The 17,132-nt window shown below is 65.2% G+C and overlaps 3 protein-coding genes across 3 annotated transcripts; 1 reads left to right on the top strand and 2 right to left on the bottom strand.

The window, feature by feature from the left end:
• Positions 1-100: 100 nt before the first annotated feature.
• MTFP1 (mitochondrial fission process 1) lies at positions 101-2,059 on the bottom strand. The gene is made up of 4 exons (XM_080355474.1): positions 1,978-2,059; positions 1,076-1,203; positions 774-1,006; positions 101-288 (listed from the first exon to the last, which is right to left on the bottom strand). The coding sequence occupies exons 1-4, from the start codon at positions 2,027-2,029 to the stop codon at positions 213-215; spliced, it is 489 nt and encodes a 162-aa protein (XP_080211600.1). The 5' UTR covers positions 2,030-2,059; the 3' UTR covers positions 101-212.
• Positions 2,060-2,973: 914 nt separating this feature from the next.
• Positions 2,974-7,210, bottom strand: SEC14L2 (SEC14 like lipid binding 2; the record flags this gene model as incomplete). Its single annotated transcript, XM_080355435.1, has 12 exons — positions 2,974-3,122; positions 3,480-3,649; positions 3,749-3,888; positions 3,970-4,076; positions 4,257-4,340; positions 4,414-4,474; positions 4,714-4,809; positions 5,118-5,306; positions 5,396-5,455; positions 5,645-5,688; positions 5,772-5,847; positions 7,157-7,210. The coding sequence occupies 12 exons, from the start codon at positions 7,208-7,210 to the stop codon at positions 2,974-2,976; spliced, it is 1,230 nt and encodes a 409-aa protein (XP_080211561.1).
• A 5,297-nt stretch (positions 7,211-12,507) lies between these two features.
• Positions 12,508-16,705, top strand: RNF215 (ring finger protein 215; the record flags this gene model as incomplete). Its single annotated transcript, XM_080355414.1, has 10 exons — positions 12,508-12,762; positions 13,427-13,555; positions 14,339-14,410; positions 14,488-14,573; positions 15,217-15,271; positions 15,541-15,645; positions 15,767-15,883; positions 15,958-16,095; positions 16,301-16,403; positions 16,525-16,705. The coding sequence occupies 10 exons, from the start codon at positions 12,508-12,510 to the stop codon at positions 16,545-16,547; spliced, it is 1,083 nt and encodes a 360-aa protein (XP_080211540.1). The 3' UTR covers positions 16,548-16,705.
• Between the last annotated feature and the right edge of the window lie 427 nt (positions 16,706-17,132).

Raw genomic sequence — 17,132 nt, 5'->3', positions numbered from 1 at the left:
ATCGACATGTCACCTCAGCAGAGGACAGGGCAGTGGGTCCCCGCCGGCTCCAGCAACACCCAGCACACAGGGTCAAGCTTGAAATGGTTTATTGGGACCAGCCATGTGGCTGGGTGGCCACTCTGGGGCCGTCACCTGAGTGAGGGGTCACAGTAGCTGGGTCACAGCACCCTGAAGTCAGCAGCGTGCCTCAGTTTCCCCACACGGGTTGCTCAGTGTGGGGCCGGGGGCTCTCCCGGTGCCCCATAGAGCTTGCGGAGGCTGGAGTCCATCAGGAAATCCACGGTTCTGGGGAAGGACGGAGGTCCCAGGGGTACGGTTAAGTGGTCATGACAGGCAGGGGGGCTGGAGCTGTCCCCAATCCCCTGGGACCCTGTCCCTAATGTCACCGAGGCCCCAGCCCTCCCAAAACCAGGTTTAGCACAGCCTCACCTCACTAATCCCAGCTCAGCACCAGCTCCTGCTAATTCCATCCCTGCGGGGCCATGTCCTGGCCAGACCTCGGCAAAGCCCCTCTGGGGCGAGGAACCCCCAGCCCCTGGGTCACCCCGTGTCCCTCTGTATCCCACCCCTGCCCCTGGGTCACCCCATGTCCCTCCATGTCCCCCAGCCCCTGGGTCATCCCATGTCTCCCCATGTCCCCCAGCCCCTGGGTCACCCTGTGCTTCCCCCACCCAGTCCCAAGCCTGCACTGGGAGCAGCTCCCCTGGGAGGAGAAGCACTCCAGCCCGGGACGCAGGGATGGGGCGGTGGTCCCCGCATGTCCCCCGCACCTGTCGATGGGGGTGATGATGAAGGGGATGGCGGCCAGCCCCAGGGCTGTGGTGGTCCAGCGGCGCAGGGGCAGCGGCCAGCGGGTGAGGGTGCCCAGCAGGGCCAGCGAGGCGGCGCACAGGCGGTTGATGGTGAAGCCGGGGATGGCCACCGAGGCCAGGCCCTGCCACACGAAGGTGTCCACCACGGCCACCCCCACCTGCGTGGCCCGTGCGGGGTCCTGTGCGTGGGCCTGAGGGGACAAGGGGGTTAGTGGGGGGCGGGGGGAGCGACTGGAAGGTGGGGAGGGGTTGACACTCACGGTGGCAGCTTTGCGGCCCTTGTCGATGGCGTCGGCGGTCACGTAGGCGGTGGCCACGCCGTAGCTGGCCCACACCACCGACACCGGCACCAGCGGGCGGAACGACTCGCCCACCTCGTTGGCATAACCTGGAGGTCAGGGGGGTCAGTGGGAATGGAGACTGGCTGTGTCCCCATGTCACACCCCGCGGTGTCCCCATGTTCCCCCCAGCGTGTCCCCACGGCACTGGCAGTGGGGATGGACCCTGCACGGGGGGTTCGGAGCAGCCAGGTCACCTTGGACCCCCCTGCCCCTGGGGACAGCTGGGCTGCTGGGGACAGTGCCGGGTGCTGGTGCCCAGCGCCAGCGTGCGGTGCCGGTGCTACGCCTGGTGAGCGGTACTGATGCCTGGGACGTGGTGCTGGTGCCCGGTATTGGTGCTGTCCCCCGGCACAGTGTGCAGTACCAATGCCCGGTGTGCGGCCCTGGTACCCAGAACCGGTACCCGGTGTCGGCGCTGGGCATCAATACCCCATACCCGGTGCAGAGCCCGAGGACAAGTGTCAGCACCTTGTGTGTGGTGCCGGTACCCGGTGCAGAGCACAGTGTCAGTGTCTGGTAACGGGTGTCAGTGCCCGGTGTCAGTCTCCGGTGCGCAGTACCCGACGCAGTGCCCGGTACGCGGTGCGGTACCCGGTGTCGGTTACCCAGAGCCGGTACCCGGAGCGGTGTCGGTGTCAGTGCGCGGTGCGGTGTCAGTGCGCGGTGCGGTGTCAGTGCGCGGTGCGGTGTCGGTGTCAATGCGCGGTGCGGTGTCAGTGCCCGGTGCGGTGTCAATGCGCGGTGCGGTGTCAGTGCCCGGTGCGGTGTCGGTGTCAGTGCCCGGTGCGGTGTCGGTGTCAGTGCGCGGTGCCGCTGCTCACCCAGGTACCGGACCCACGTGTCCCGGTAGAGGTCGGGCTCCTCCGCCCCCATGGCGCGCGCTCCCGCCGCCGCCGCACGAGCCCGCCCCGCCCCCGAGCGTGCGTCACCAAACCCCGCCCCGCGCAGGGCGGAAACCGGGGGGCGCGGCCTCTGCCCGGCTGAAAGATGGCGGCGGGGAAGGGGGCAGGGCTGGGGTGCGCACGTGACCCGGCGGCGAGGCCGCTCGCGAGGCGCTGTGTCACCCGTGGTCACGTGGGCGGGGTGTGGGGCAGGGCCGGTTATGGGGCTGGGGGACAGCAGGGGCTGGGTATGGGGCTGGGTATGGGGATGAGGGGCAGCAGGGGCTGGGTATGGGGATGAGGGGGAGCAGGGGCTGGGTATGGGGCTGGGGGGCAGCAGGGGCTGGGTATGGGGATGAGGGGGCAGCAGGGGCTGGTAGTGGGGCTGGGGGCAGCAGGGGCTGAGTGTGATGCTGATGGTGGACAGTAGGGCCAGTTATGGGACTGGCGGTGTATTGGAAGGGGGCAGCAGGGGCTGGTTATGGGGCTGGCGGGGGGACAGCAGGACTCGTTATGGGGCTGGAGGGAGCAGCAGGTCTGTTTATGGGGCGGCTGGGGGGCAGCAGGGCTGGTTATGGGGCTGGAGGGGGCAGCAGGGCCGGTTATGGGGCTGGGGGGGGCAGCAGGGCCGGTTATGGCACCTGCTGACCCACGGGGGTGGTTACGTGGTTGGGGAACAAAAACCGGAGGCGACCCAGCACGGTCTATCCCTTTACTCCCCCCGCCCCATGCAGCAGCGGGGGACACGGGACCCACATATAAGGCACAGAGAGGAGGGACCCCGGGCACTCCAGCCCCTCCGGCCCCACTCAGTCCCCCCTTGGTCCATGAACTCGGGGGGCTCGGCCCCTTCTCTATCCTCCCAGCCATCCTGGGGGCACAAGCAGCGCCTGCCCAGCTGTGGGGTCCCCTGCGGGCTGGGGGCCGGGGCCGTGGCTAGGGGCTGTGGCTCAGGGCCACCTCGCCCAGCTTGTCCCCCAGCTGCTGGATCTGCTGAGCGGAGGTGTCGGGCAGAAGCACCTGGACGCTGTAGCTCACCCGCTTGGCGTGGAGGTAACTGTAGGTGTTGTCGAAGCGCAGGACGTCTGCGGGAATCAGAATCGCAGAACAGTTTGTGTTGAAGGACCTTCCCAGCTCCCCAGTGCCCCCCCTGCCATGACAGGGACATCTGCACCAGCTCAGGGTGCTCAGAGCCCCGTCCAGCCTGGCCTGGGATGTCTCCAGGGATGGTTCAGCCACCACCTCTCTGGCCAACCTGGGCCCAGCTCTCACCACCCTCAGCCCAAACAATTTGTTCTTCATGTCTAGTCCAAATCTCCCATCTTCTAGTTTAAAACCATCACCTCTTGTCCTGTCGCAACAGGCCCTGCTCAAAAGTCTGTCCCCATCAAGAAGATGGTGTCAGGGACATGGGGAGCCCCTGAGGAAGGGGGTGCACTCACAGATGCCGGGGGTGGAGCAGGTGAGGGACCCGTCCTCGGGCACCATGTGTGCGTTGTAGCGCTGGTTGGGGAACACCTCAGTCATCTCGCCTGCCCGCTGCCGCTCCCCCACCTTGGTCTTCAGGTACACCCCGAAACCCACGTCGGCCCCCTCTGACCTGAACTGCCACCTGTGCCGGAAAAAGAGCCGGCAGGGTCCTGTGTGGGGGCTGGGGACACCTGCCGGTGTTGTCCCCTGTCCCCCCCATGGCATGGAGCCCCCTCCTCACCGGAGGACGCAGCCGGGGAAGAGGATCTCGTACTCGAGCTGGTGGGACGAGCCGCGGTTGACCACCACCGTGTGCTCGTACTGCTGTGACAGCTGGTCCCGCACGTAGTAGTGCTGGGGCACGTCCCCCCCGTAGTTGATCTGGAAGGGGATGGAGATGGACGTGGGCAGGGGGGGAACCACCCGTGCAGCCCCCAGGAACCCAGCAGGGGGTTCTCCTACCTTGCTGGAGCACTTGGGGTCCCCGTCAGGGTCCGTCAGGGTGCCCCCGTACTCCACCGGGATCTGCGCAGGGTCAATGTACTGCTGCAGGACCTCCTTCCAGTTGGCTGGGGGGTGAGGACAGCAGGGCTCAGGGGGGCTGGGACAGCTGCGGGGACCCCCGGCCCAGCCAGGGCCCCCCCCCAGGGCTGAGGTCTCATCCTTGGGTGGGACAACAGAGGGGGACGTGACAGCCCATTTCCACCGCACCCCCAGCCACGGCCACCCCGGGAGGGGTCAGGACTCACATCCCAGCACCACGACCTTCTTGCGGGTGTCCTCGCTCAGGAGGGGCTTGACCAGGTTGTAGGCCACGGGGAAGATCTTGGGGGCTGGGGGGGGACAGGGGTGTTAAGGTGGGATCAGCACCCGGTGCGGGGGGCAGGACCCCGAGGCTGAACTCACCCTTGATGATAAACAGGCGCTTGAGGGACTCGGGGTAATTCTCCTCGAACATGGTCAGGAGCTGCAGGATGGGGACAGCTTCACGTCACCCTCCCGTCCCACACGCCAGCCACAGTATGGGGGGAGCACGGCAGGACACAGGCTGAGACCCCCACCCCAAAATGCTGCGGGGGGTGCGGGGCGCTGGCAGGGACCTGCTCTTGCATCATCCCTCAGGGCCATGAGTCAGTCCAAATCCCTGTGTCACCGCAGCAGCCCGGGGACAGGCACGTCCCGTCCGGGGAAGCGGGGGCAGCTCACCTCCCCGTAGGTGTCTATGGCTGGTTTCCAGAGGTGCTTCAAGCCCAGGCCCTCGCAGTCATACACCATCAGCACCGTCTCGATCTTCTTCCCCAGCTGGGATGGGAGGACGGGGGGAGCTCAGGTGGCACCTGTCCCCTGCAGGGACCCCAGGAGCAGGGGCTCCCAGCCAGCCCCGGGGATGGGCTGGTCCCCAACAGGCTGATCCCCCAGCCAGAGCCTTGTTGGTGTAGGGAGAAGGGACATTGCAGCTCGTGTGGGGCTGGGACAGGGACGCGGGCTGGGGGGTGGAATGGCCATTGGGTGGTGGGCGTGGAGCAGAGGTGGGGCTGGCAGGGACAGGGGCCGCGGGGACGATGGGGCGATGGGCTGGGGGCAGCAGGGCACGGGCAGCAGGCACCCACCTTCTGGCTCTGGCGCTCGCACTCGCGCCGCAGCACCTCGCAGTCGCGGAACTTGTTCTTGAGCAGGTCCTGCTTGGAGGCGGAGAACAGCAGCCCCTTGGCGTCCAGCGGCCCCACGATGTCGTACCAGATGGGGCTGCCCTCCCGGTCGTAGCCGCACATCCCCCCCGCCATGTACTTCCTGATCACCTGCGGGAGAGTGGGGGGTCAGGGGGACCACAGACCCCCGGGAGGACGGTCCCATGCGGGGACACCCATCCCGGGGCGGGGTCACCCACCTCGGGGGCCTCCCAGGCGATGATGTTGTCGGCATCCATGTGCTTCCGTACCTCGAGATGCTGCGGGGGGGGCACAGCGAGCCGGTGTGAGGGGATTTGGGGACCCCCCAATCCCATGGGATGGGGTGCACCCCAGGGGCAGGTCATCAGGAGAGAGAAGGAGTGGTCGCCCATGGCACATTGTCCCATCTCCAGGTGACAACTGGGAGCTTAGGGGGTTCCCCCAAAAAGCAGGGGCCCCCCTCTCACCTTGCGGAGCATCGCCTCTGCCTTGGGCAGGTCGAAGCAGCGCGCTGCAAGAGAGCGGAGAGCTCAGCCCTGCCAGTGTCACCAACTCCGCAGCCCCCCCTCCATGTGACCCCCACCCCGGGGTTACCTCGGAGCCATTTCAGGAGGAAATAGTCGTCCTGGGCGGGCAGGGAGGGCAGCACGTCCTGCAGGTTCTCCCGAAACTGAGAAGCGGGACCGTCAGCAAGGGGGTCCCTGCTCACGCCCCCGTGGAGCGAAATCCCCCAGGCTGGAGATTTGTCCCCTGCTGCCCCCTCCCCTAAAAAACCGTCCCAGCGAGGACTTTTTTGCAGGAGACAAGGGACACCCGTGGAGCAGGCACAGCAGTGACACGCAGCCAGTGTCTGCTCTCCCCCTGGCAGGGGACTGTCCCCAAGCCGGCCACCAAGCCCTGGCTGTCCCCAAGCCATTTGCCTTGCATAAGGGCATGAGTGGGGCTGTCACCCACCCAGCTCCCCCCAGGGAGGGTCCTGCCAGCCACCCTCGCCCTGCAGGGACCAGGGGACCAGTTCCCCCCTCTGCCGTCACCAGTGGCATCCTCCGGACACAGCCGGTCATCCGGCGGCCACCACGTGTCCCCTTGCTCCAGTGACACCCCAGCGAGTCACAGCCCGGCCATCCCGGCACAGGCAGGAGGGTGTCAGGGTGCAGAACCGGGGGGATCTGGGGGTCCCAGGGCACCCATGGCACATGGCCCACTCGCCCCGGCCGGGCTGCGGCCCAAATCTCTGTACCAGTCTGGGACCTCCCCTTAATGAGGCTGACTAGATTATCTCCCACTGAATTTAGGTGTAATTAAACCCGGGATTAGCTTCTTCACCCTGAGAAAAACAAGGTGCTGGCGGACGGGTTTCACAGCTCGCCGTTTCTGCCCAGCCATTGCCACCTTGGCACCGGGAGGTTTTGGCTCCTGCCCCCCGGCCCCCGGAGCCGCGGGTTCATTGCCCGTGCCTGGAGTTTGGTTTGGGGTGGAAAAGCAATGATAAGATAAAGTCGCCAGCGTTGCCCTTTCAGCTGGGTGGAATAAACCAGGATAAAGTCTGGCAGCCCGGCGAGGTGCCCAGGGAGGCGTCGGGGATGGCACTGGGTGGCATGGGTGGCATGGCCACCCCGCTGGGTGACCGCTGGCTCAGCCGGACGCCCCGGGCCCCGCAAACCCTGCGGTGGGACAGGAGGGTCCCCAGCCGCCAGTGGGACAGATGGGAGAGGGCTGAGGGGTCATCAGCGCCCGGTCCCGCAGATCCTCCGGTGGGACAGTCCATCAGGTGACACCCCCGGGACCCACCCGGGACGGTGGCAGCACCACGGGGCGCTCAGCCCGCGGGCTGCGGCTCCGGGGTGGGCGCTGGAGGCAGCGGGAGCAGCCGGGGCCGGCACCGGGAGGGGATGCCCATCGCCGCGGATGCCGGAGCGCATCGGGGCGGCCCCGGCTGCCCGGCCCCGCTCCCCCCCGGCATCCCCGCTCCGCCTCACCTGGGCCAGCGCCTCCGCCTGCCGCGGGCTGAGCTCCCCGACGCGGCCGCTCATGGTGCCCGGGCCCGGCGGGGGGACGCGCCGCCTCTGAGGCGGCCGAGGCGGCCGCAGGTTGCTGAGGCCCCGGAGCGCCTCCCCCGCCCCGCCCCGCCCGCCGGCCCGGCCCCTGCCCGGCCTTGGCCCCCGCCCGCCGCCCCCGGCCGGCCGGGCAGCGCCCCGGGCAGCGAGGGGGCGTACGGAGAGAACGGGGACAGCGCGGGTGTCGGGGAGTATAAGGGGTCTGGGGGCTATACGGGGTGTTGGGGGGTATAGGGGGTCTGCGGGCTACACGAATATTGGGCAGTATAAGGGGTACTGGGGGGCATGAGGGATATGGGGGCTATAAGGGGTATTGGAGCAGTATAAGGGGTATGGGGCCTATTAGGGGGTGTTGGGATGGTATAGGCGGTCTGGGGGTATTACGGGGTATTGGGGGGGTATTGGGGGTCTGCGGGCTACAGGAGTATTGGGGAATATAAAGGGTATTAGGGGGCATAAGGGGTATGGGGGGCTATAGAGGGTGTTGGGACAGTATAGGGATTCTGGGGGCTATGGGGGTATTGGGGGGTATAGGCGATATGGGGACTATAGGGATATTGGGGGTACAGGATTTATGGGGGCTATAGGGGATATTGGAGGGTATAGGGGATATGGGCACTATAGGGGGTATTGGAGGGGTATAAGGGGTATGGGGGCTACAGGGCGTGTTGGGACGGTATAGGGGGTCTGGGAGCTATGAGGGTATTGGGGAGGTATAGGGGACATGGAGACTATAGGGGATATTGGGGGGGTATAGGGATTATGGGGGCTATAGGGGATATGAGGGCTATAGGGCGTACTGGAGGGGTATAAGGGGTATGGGGGCTATAGGGGGTGTTGGGACGGTATAGGCAGTCTGGGGGCTATACGGGGTATTGGGGTTATATTGGGGCTCTGCAGGCTACAGGAGTATTGGGAAGTATAAGGGGTATTAGGGGGCATAAGTGGTATGGGGGCTATAGGGGGTGTTGGGACAGTATAGGGATTCTGGGGGCTATGGGGGTATTGGGGGGTATAGGCGATATGGGGACTATAAGGGGTATTGGGGGTATAGGAGTTGTGGGGGCTATAGGGGATATTGGGGGGTATAGGGGATATGGGCACTATAGGGGGTACTGGAGGGGTATAAGGGGTATGGGGCTATAGGGGGTGTTGGGACGATATAGGGGGTCTGGGGGCTATACGGGGTACTGGGAGGTATTGGGGGTCTGCGGGCTACACGAATATTGGGCAGTATAAGGGATATTGGGGGGCATGAGGGGTATGGGGGCTATAGGGGGTATTGGAGGGGTATAAGGGGTATGGGGCCTATTAGGGCATGTTGGGACGATATAGGGGGTCTGGGGGCTATACAGGGTATTGGGGGGGTATTGGGGGTCTACAGGCTACAGGAGTATTGGGGAGTATAAGGGTATTAAGGGGCATAAGGGGCATGGGGGCTATAGGGGGTGTTGGGACAGTATAGGGATTCTGGGGGCTATGGGGGTATTGGGGGAGTATAGGCGATATGGGGTCTATAGGGGGTACAGGAGTTATGGGGGCTATAGGGGATATTGGGGGGTATAGGGGATATGGGCACTATAGGGGGTACTGGAGGGGTATAAGGGGTATGGGGGCTATAGGGCGTGTTGGGACGGTATAGGGGGTCTGGGGGCTATGAGAATATTGGGGAGGTATAGGGGATATGGAGACTATAGGGGATATTGGGGGGGTATAGGGATTATGGGGGCTATAGGGGATATGGGGGCTATAGGGGGTACTAGAGGGGTATAAGGGGTATGGGGGCTATAGGGCGTGTTGGGACGGTATAGGGGGTCTGGGGGCTATGAGGGTATTGGGGGGTATAGGCAATATGGGGACTATAGGGAGTATTGGGGGGTACAGGAATTATGGGGGCTATAGGGGATATTGGGGGGTATAGGGGATATGGGGGCTATAGGGGGTACTGAAGGGTATAAGGGATATGGGAACTATAGGGAGTATTGAGGGGGTACAGGAGTTATGGGGGCTATAGGGAATATTGGGGAGGTATAAGGGATATGGGGCTGTAGGGGATATTGGGGAGATATGTGGACTATAGGGGATATTGGTGGGGTATAGGAAGTATGGGTGCCACATGGGATAGTGGGGAGGTATAAGGGGTGTATGGGCTATAGGGGATATTGGGGGAGTATAACGTTTTTTGAGCTATAGGGGGTATATGCGCTATAGGGCTATGGGGGCTTTGTGGGCTGTAAGGGGTGGTGGAATATGGGGGCATGGGGTGACTTGGAGGGCATAGGGAGTACGGGGGCTATAGGTGGTATGGGGAGTATAGATGGTCTTGGGAGGGTGTGGGGGGTGTCGGCTATGGAAGGTGTAGGGGGTATGGGGGGTCTGGGGAGTATAGCGGGTATTGAGGATGTATACGGAACATGGGGGCATAGGAGGCATAGTGGCAGAGGAGGGTTATTGAGGGTATAGGGGTTATGTGGGATATAGTGGGTATGGGCGCTTGGGGGCACAGGGGTTGTTGGGGTGATATAGGGGCTATGGGGAACAGGGGGGTTATAGGGCTTACAGGAAGGCAGAGGGAGTATGGGAGGACATAGGGAGCATGGGGGGTATGGGAAGTATATGGTATAGGAGGTATGGGGGCACAGGGTGACTGGGGGGCATAGTGGGTATTGAAGTGGTATAGGGGGCATGGGGAGGAGTGGGTTATTGGGCATATAGGGAGGGACAAGGGGTAGGGAGAGTATAGGGGGAATGGGGTACAAGGGGGATATGGGTCATGGGGAGCATGGGGGGACCCAGGTATGAGCGGGACATGGGACAGGAGTGGGAAATGGTGATGTGGGGGCAGGTGGCAGGGACAAGGTTCAAATGGGGACAAGGACAGGGAGCGGAGGTGGGAGCAGGGACAGGGGGCAAGGGGCAGGGGACAGGGGGCAGGGGTGAGGACAGGGACTGGAGGCAGGGACAGGGTGACAGCTCAGGCCCCGGAGGCTGGGAGGGAGGGACAAGGGACTGGGGCAGGGTCAGGGCACTGGGGACAGGGCAGAGGCACCAGGGACATTGGGCTCAGCCTCCCACTGCCTGTTCACACAGTAGGGGCGTCCCTGGGGGGACCCCAGCTGGGGAGGGCCCAGCACCCACAGACCTGCTCTGGTTGGGGTCCCCAGCAGGGGAAGGTTCCCCACTGTCCCCTCTCACGAGGGCTGTGTACGTCCCATGGGGCTGTGGGTGACACAGGGAGCTGTGCATGTCACATGGAGCCACCTGTGTCCCGTGGAGCCATGAGTGTCCCACGGAACCATGGATGTGCCACAGAGCCACCTATGTCCCACGGAGTCAAATGTGTCCCATGGAGCCATGAATGTCCCATGGAGTCATATGTGTCCTACAGAGCCACCTGAGTTCCATGGAGCCGTGGATGTTCCATGGATGTCCTATGATACCACCTGTGGACCGTGGAGCCATGGATACCCCCATGGGGACATCTGTGTCACATGGCTCTATGGATGTCCCATGTGTCTCTATGCACATGTCCCATGGATCCATCCATACCCCACAGACCCGGGGTGTCCCACAGAGCCATTCTCATCCCGTGTGTGCCCCATGATGCCGATCCCACAGATGTGTCCCCGCTGTGGGGCAGCGCTCCCGGCAGTCGCCCCCCAAGGTCCCATTTTTGGCTCCTCCCCCAAAGCTGTGCAGGATGCCCCATCGGTGACCTCATCTCCTGGGCTGTCCCCAGTGCTGTCCGGGTGCCAGGCTGTTGGTGATCGCACAGCCAGACCCACAGCAACCGGGATGTTTTGCCACGCGGTTAAACCGGCTCCAGGTGCCAGCCATGGGTGGAGGGGCCCTGCCCACCCTGCCATTAAACCCCCACAGTTGCAACACGGCCGGGGACACGGGGGACACTGTGGACACACCCAGACCTGTCCTGCGGTCATCTGGCAGCCGTGGGAGCCGAGATGTCACCGTGCGAGTCCCCGTCCCCCGCGTGGCCCCTGCCAAAAGCAGGTCAGCGCCAGGGCCCGTGCGGCAGCTAATCCCCCCGGCAAATCCCCCCCGGCACATGTGCTGGGCACACGTGGCCGCAGGGGGCCCGGGGTGGTGACACCGGCGGTGCTGCGTGGCGCCCCCCAGGACGGGACAGTTGGGACGTGTTGAGTGTCGGGGGGTCAGCTGGATTTTGGGGTGCTCAGATGTCAGGGGGCGCCTGTGTTCCCCATGCGTGTGCTGTGGTCGTGAATGGGGGTGCCTGTGGCTGCTGGGCCCTGCGTGTCCCCATGTCCCCACACCCATGGCTCTGTCCCTGTGTTCATACTTGTCCCTATATCTGTCTGGTATCCCCGAGTGCCGCTGTGTCCCCGGGGAAGGGGGGCTGTGGGGACACACACCCTGTCCCTGTCCTTGTCCTGGTCTCAGTCCCTGTCCTGATCCCAGTCTGATTTTGTCCCTGTCCCCATCCCCATCCTGGTCCCACCCCTTTTGTTTGTCCCCATTCCTCTCCCTGTCCCCATCCCCATTCCCATCCCACTCCCTCTCCCTGTTCCCATTTCTGTTCCCATCCCGCATCCACTCCCTGTCCCCATTCCTGTCCCCATTCCTCTTCCCATCCTTGTTCCCATCCCTCTCCCTGTCCCAGTCCCAGTCCCCATTCCTGTCCATCCCCATCCCACTCCCAGCCCTTGTCCTTGACCCCATCCCACTGTCTATCCCTATCCCCATCACCACCCCGCTCCCTGTTCCCATCCCTGTCCCCATCCTGCTCCCAGCCCTTGTTCCTGTCCCTGTCCCTGTCCCCATCCTGGTCCTTGTCCTTAACACTGGTTCCATCTTCATCCCTGTCCCCGCTCTCTGTCACTGTCCCTGTCCTTGTCCTGGTTCCCATTCCTGTCCCCGTCCTCACGCCCCTCCCCACCCCTGTCCCTCTCCCCATCCTGGTCCCCATCCCTGTCCGTGTCCTGGTCTCTGTCCTCATCCCCATTCCCGTCCCTGCCCCCGTCCCTGGTACTGTCCCCACCCCTTCCCCGTCCCTGTCCTAGTCCCTGTCTCCATTCTGGTCCTGGCCCTTGTCCCTGACGCTGTCCCTATCCCCATCCAGCTCCCATCCCTGTCCCCGTCCTCATCCCCATCCCAGTCCCCGTCCCGCTCCCCATCCCTGTCCCTGTCCCCGTCCCGGTCCCGTCCCTCGGGCGCCCCCTGGCCGCGGAGCGCGGCGCGGCGGGTCCTCCCCGGCGGCAGGGGGCGCTGCGGCGCGGGGCGGGCGGGAGGCGGCGATGGCGGCGGTGCGGGCCGCGCTGCTGGCGCCGCTGCTGGCGCTGTGCCGGGCCGGGCCGGGCCCCGCGCCCGCCGCCCGCGTCGAGGTGGCGGTGACGGGGCCGGGGGACGGGCCGGGGGCGGCCGCGGGGCCCGCCGGCTCCTACACGCTGCGCGGGGCCGTGCTGGGCGCGGGGGGCGGCCGGGCCGGGCCGGGCCGGAGGGCCCCGCGGGAGGAGGAGGACGAGGAGGAGATCCGGGGCCGCCTGCTGCTGGTGCGCACCGGCACCGGGGGTCTGCGGGCACTGGGGGGAACGGGGGTACAGGGAGCAGTGGGAACCGGGGCACACTGCGGGCGGGCAGTGGGCACTGGGGGCTGTGGGCACTGGGGGCTGTGGGCACTGGGGGACACTGACGGGGCTGTGGGAACTGCGGGCACTGGGGGGCTGTGGGCACTGGGAGAGGGATTGGGGGGACATTGGGGGGCTGTGGGTACTGGGAGAGGGATTGGGGGGACATTGGGGGGCTGTGGGCACTGGGAGAGGGATTGGGGGGCTGTGGGCACTGGGAGAGGGATTGAGGGAACCCTGGGGGGCTGTGGGCACTGGAAGCGGGACTGGGTGACTGTGGGCACCCAGACAGACTGGGAGTACTGGGGGAAATGGGGAAGGAGGAGCAGTGGGAACTGGGGGGCACTGGGGAGGCCATGGGGAGGTGGGGCAGTGGGGGGTGTCACTGTCCAGGGGTGCCCAGTGACAGGGGAGGTGCAGGCAGGGATGGGACGGCAGGGACCAGGTCCTGTCCGCTGTACCACCCCTGCTGCTGTCCCTGTCCCCACATGGTGCCCAGCGCTGCCCAGAGACTTGGGGGTGCTTTGGGGGTGCCCTGAGCCTCAGCCCCCCGCCCCGGCTCTCTCCCCGATGCTGCCGTGCCCCCCAGCTGGGGGATGCAGAGCCGGAGCTGGGCGCTGCGGACAGCTGGATCGGCGTGGTGCCAGTCGGTGAGGAGCCGGCCGAGCTGCCCCGCGGCGCCAAGGAGGAGTCCTTCACCGCCACCGTCGTCAGCAAGGTGACTGTCCCCGTCTGCTGTCCCCAGCGCTGCCCTGGCCCAGGATGCAGTGGCATTTGCTGGTCACAAGCCCACAGGGGTGTTGCCTCAACAGATGTGGAGGGTCCTGGCCTGTCCTTAGTGATGGGGGGAACCTGATAGGGCTTCTGGGCAGTCACAGCCTCTCCTGGGTCCCTGGTCCCTTGCGGTACTTCAGCTCAGGCAAAGGCATCGAGTGCTGCCTGCTCACTGCAGTGGGGCAGGAGCTGAGCAGGGACACAGAACTGCAGAACCCCAGGCTGGTTGTGCTGCAGGAGCTCTGCAGATCCCAGCCCAGCCCTGCTCACGCAGGGTCACAGAGCAGATCACACAGGTGGGTCCAGGGGGTTTGAATGTCTCAGAGCAGGAGACTCCACACCCGCTCTGGGCAGCCTGGGCCAGGCTCTGGCACCTCCCAGCAAACAAGTTTCTGCTCATGTTCACATGGAGCCTCCTGTGTTTCAGTCTGTGCCCGTTGCCCCTCACCCTGGCGTTGGGCACCACTGAATAGTCTGGTCCATCCTCTGACACCCACCCTGAGCTATTGATCCATTGATCACATCCCTCTCAGCTTCTCTTCTCCAGCTCAGCAGCCCCAGCTCTCTCAGTGTCTCCTCATCACAAAGATGCTCCAGACCCCTCAGCATCTTTGTGTCCCTGCGCTGGACTCTCTCCAGTAATTCCTTGTTCTTCTTGAACTGGGGAGCCCAGCTCAGGCCCAGCTGCCCGCGCTGCCCGCTGAGCCGGTGCTCTCTGTCTCCGCAGATGAAGCGAGCCCTGGTGCTGGGTGCCTCGGCGCTGCTCATCCTGGCGCTGAACCAGAACGCCATCCGGGAGGTAGGCTCGGCTCGGCGACGGGTCCCTGACCCGGTCCTCTGCCCCGCTGACAGCTCTCGCTTTCCTCTCCGCTGCAGCTGGACGTTTCCCAGCTCCTGGCCAAGCCCGTGATCGTGATCCAGTCCTCAGACAACGTCACCAAGCTGCTGGGAGCGCTGCTGCGGTATGGGTTAGGGCAGTGGTGAGAGCTGTAGCTCTGCACCTGTCCCCTGCCTGTCCCCTTGTCCCCTACCTGGCTGTGTGAGCCTGAGGCTGCCCTGAGGAGATCTCACACCACACATTGCTTTTGCTGGGCTGGTTTTGAGCTCACCCTTTGCAGGGGACATGGGTTTCCAGGGCAGGTGTGAGCCAGTTCCACACCTTCCTGGGGGCCTGAACCCATCCATGGGTCCCCACGCAGCCGCAGGGGCTGGCGGTGGCCTTGATCGGGATATTTAGGACTCTCAGTACGAATCGGTCAGACCGGCTGGTCATCAGCACAGCACTGATGTCCCCACTGCCCGTGCCGCTGGTTGTCCCTGCCACCTGCAGTGTTAGGATCCCCTCGGTGCTCCTTCCACGTGGGAGATCAGCATCAATGTGTGGTGTTGCAGACAGGGAAACGGAGGCATGGGGCTGGAAGGAAGGGACGTGCAGGGTCTCTCAGAGGGCTGGACACGGGTGTGAACGGGGACGCTCGCTGTCACCTCCCCTGCGTGTTCCTCCCTCCCCTTGGCTCAGTGCGGGGGCTCCCTGGCGCTGGGGTGCTGTGGGCCCGATCCTGCTCTGCCCACAGGGCTGACACTTCTCTTGGCTCTTGCTCACAGGGGCCTCCGGGCAACGGCGAAGATCACGTACCAGGCGGTGCTGCTGGAGAACCTGGTACATAGGTCTTCCTCCTCCTCTTCCTCTCCACTCTCCTGGGGGGCGGGCAGGGCCATGGCCGTGTCCAGCTGAACTTCCCTGACCAACGGCTGTTGGAGCTGCTGGTGCCTCAGTTTCCCCAGACTGTCTGCGGAAGCAGAGCACCCAGCAGCCACCAGCGGTTCCTCCTCCCCTGGACCCCTGCGATGCCCCCAGCGTGGCGAGACCCCCTCGGGCGGTGCCATGAGCCACCATGGCCACCGGCACCGCCGTCTCCTGCCTTGCAGGGAGTGACCCTCACGCTCTGGTCAACCTGTGGCCTCTCCCGCGGGGGCCTCTATGGCGAGTGGCAGGGTGTCATCTGCCCTGGGGACAGCAGCTCGCAGGTGCAGGTACGGGCGCTGGGGCCGGCTGGTGCTGGTGCGGCCGGTGGCGGCGATGGCACAGCCGGGAGTGGAGGCAGGGGTCTCTGGTTCTCCCCATCCCTGAGTGCCCACCGGTGCTGTCCTGCAGAAGTACCTGCAGCAGCTGTGGAACACGATCCTGCTGATCGCCCTGCTGCTGTGCACCGGCGTGATGGTGCAGGCCCAGCGCCAGTCACGGCAGGACCCGTCGGAGCAGGACGCCGAGGTGAGAACCGCCCCGCTCTGCCCCTCGCTGGGGAGCCCCGTGCCAGGCGCTGACCCTCTGCTCCGCCTCCGCAGCTGGACCTGAAGCAGCACATTCGGCGGCGGCTGTCGACACTGAAAACTCGGCGGTACCATCCCGGCAAAGCGCTGCGGAGCCGGGCCTGCGAGATCGACAGCTGCGCCGTCTGCTTGGACCAGTTCCACAAGAGCCAGGTGGGGACTGGGCGGGACTGGTGCTGCACTGGGAGGCCTGGAGCCCGGCCTGGTCACCACTCGGTGCCACCCGTGCTGTCCCTTTACTGAACCTCCCCTGGGCGGTTCTGGACTGGCAGAGGATCGTCCCTGTCCCTGGGGAGCACGGTGACAGCCGGGCTGCTGCGATCACCCCGTTCCGCTCACGTCTCCGCTTTCCCCACAGTGGCTGCGGGTGCTGCCCTGCTCCCACGAGTTCCACCGGGACTGCGTGGACCCCTGGCTGCTCCTGCAGCAGACCTGCCCCCTCTGCAAGCGCAACATCCTGGGTGAGAGCTGCGCCGGCGTCCCCACAGCACCCAGGGAACGCGGCTGCGCCGGGGCAAGGGCTGGGGGGGAACCAGAGCCCCCCAGATTCCCGTGCAATGGCCTCTGTCCTTCTTCTTCCAGGGAACTGCTGCACGGATAGCTAGCCAGACAGACGGACACGCTGCGGGGACAGACTCACCGCCGCCGCGGGGAGGGGGGCAGGGGGTGCTCAGCCACTGCTGCGCTGCTGGAGCAGGGTCGGTGCAGCTGTGCCACCCCAGCGCCCGGCCCTTCACAGGGAGGGATCTCGGGCTTCTCCCCGACGGGCATGAGGAGAGGGGGTGGGGGGTTCAGACCAGTAGTTCTGAGGGGCTGGGGGTGCGGGTGCCAGGCAGGGAAGCCATGAGGGCACCCATGGGTGTAGTGGGGGGGGCACAGAGGTAGGGAGAGCCTTGTCCTGCCTGGACCCTCTCCCTGATCGTAGTCATTTTTCTAAATCTTGTCTTTTTCCCTAATTGCCGGTGGGCAGAGCCTGGCTCAGCGCTGTGCTGCACCCAGACCCGCCGGAGGGCCCGGCTGTGGCGCGGGCCCCTCTGCACCCGCTGTGTTTGTGGCAGAGCTGCCGGGACAGCGCTGGCAGAGCTGCTGGGCGCTCGCCACGGGAGGGTAAGGGCTGAAGGCTTTATTTATACTAACTTATTGGGAAGGACGACACAAGTCAATTGCAGAGACCAAACGCGTGTGCCGCG

Source organism: Nesoenas mayeri, assembly GCF_963082525.1.
Source record: "Nesoenas mayeri genome assembly, chromosome: 17".
NCBI classification, from domain to species: Eukaryota; Metazoa; Chordata; class Aves; order Columbiformes; family Columbidae; genus Nesoenas; species Nesoenas mayeri.
The sequence above is the reverse complement of the archived record's forward strand: the minus strand, read 5'-3'. Positions and strand labels throughout refer to the sequence as shown.

Bases quoted from the DNA above. Each gene is read 5' to 3' on its own strand.
- MTFP1 (XM_080355474.1), bottom strand. From the start codon at position 2,029: ATGGGGGCGGAGGAGCCCGACCTCTACCGGGACACGTGGGTCCGGTAC. The intron at 1,204-1,977 runs GTGAGCAGCGGC...CCTGACCTCCAG, and splicing joins CACGTGGGTCCGGTACCTGG to GTTATGCCAACGAGGTGGGC. The intron at 1,007-1,075 runs GTGAGTGTCAAC...TTGTCCCCTCAG, and splicing joins AGGGCCGCAAAGCTGCCACC to GCCCACGCACAGGACCCCGC.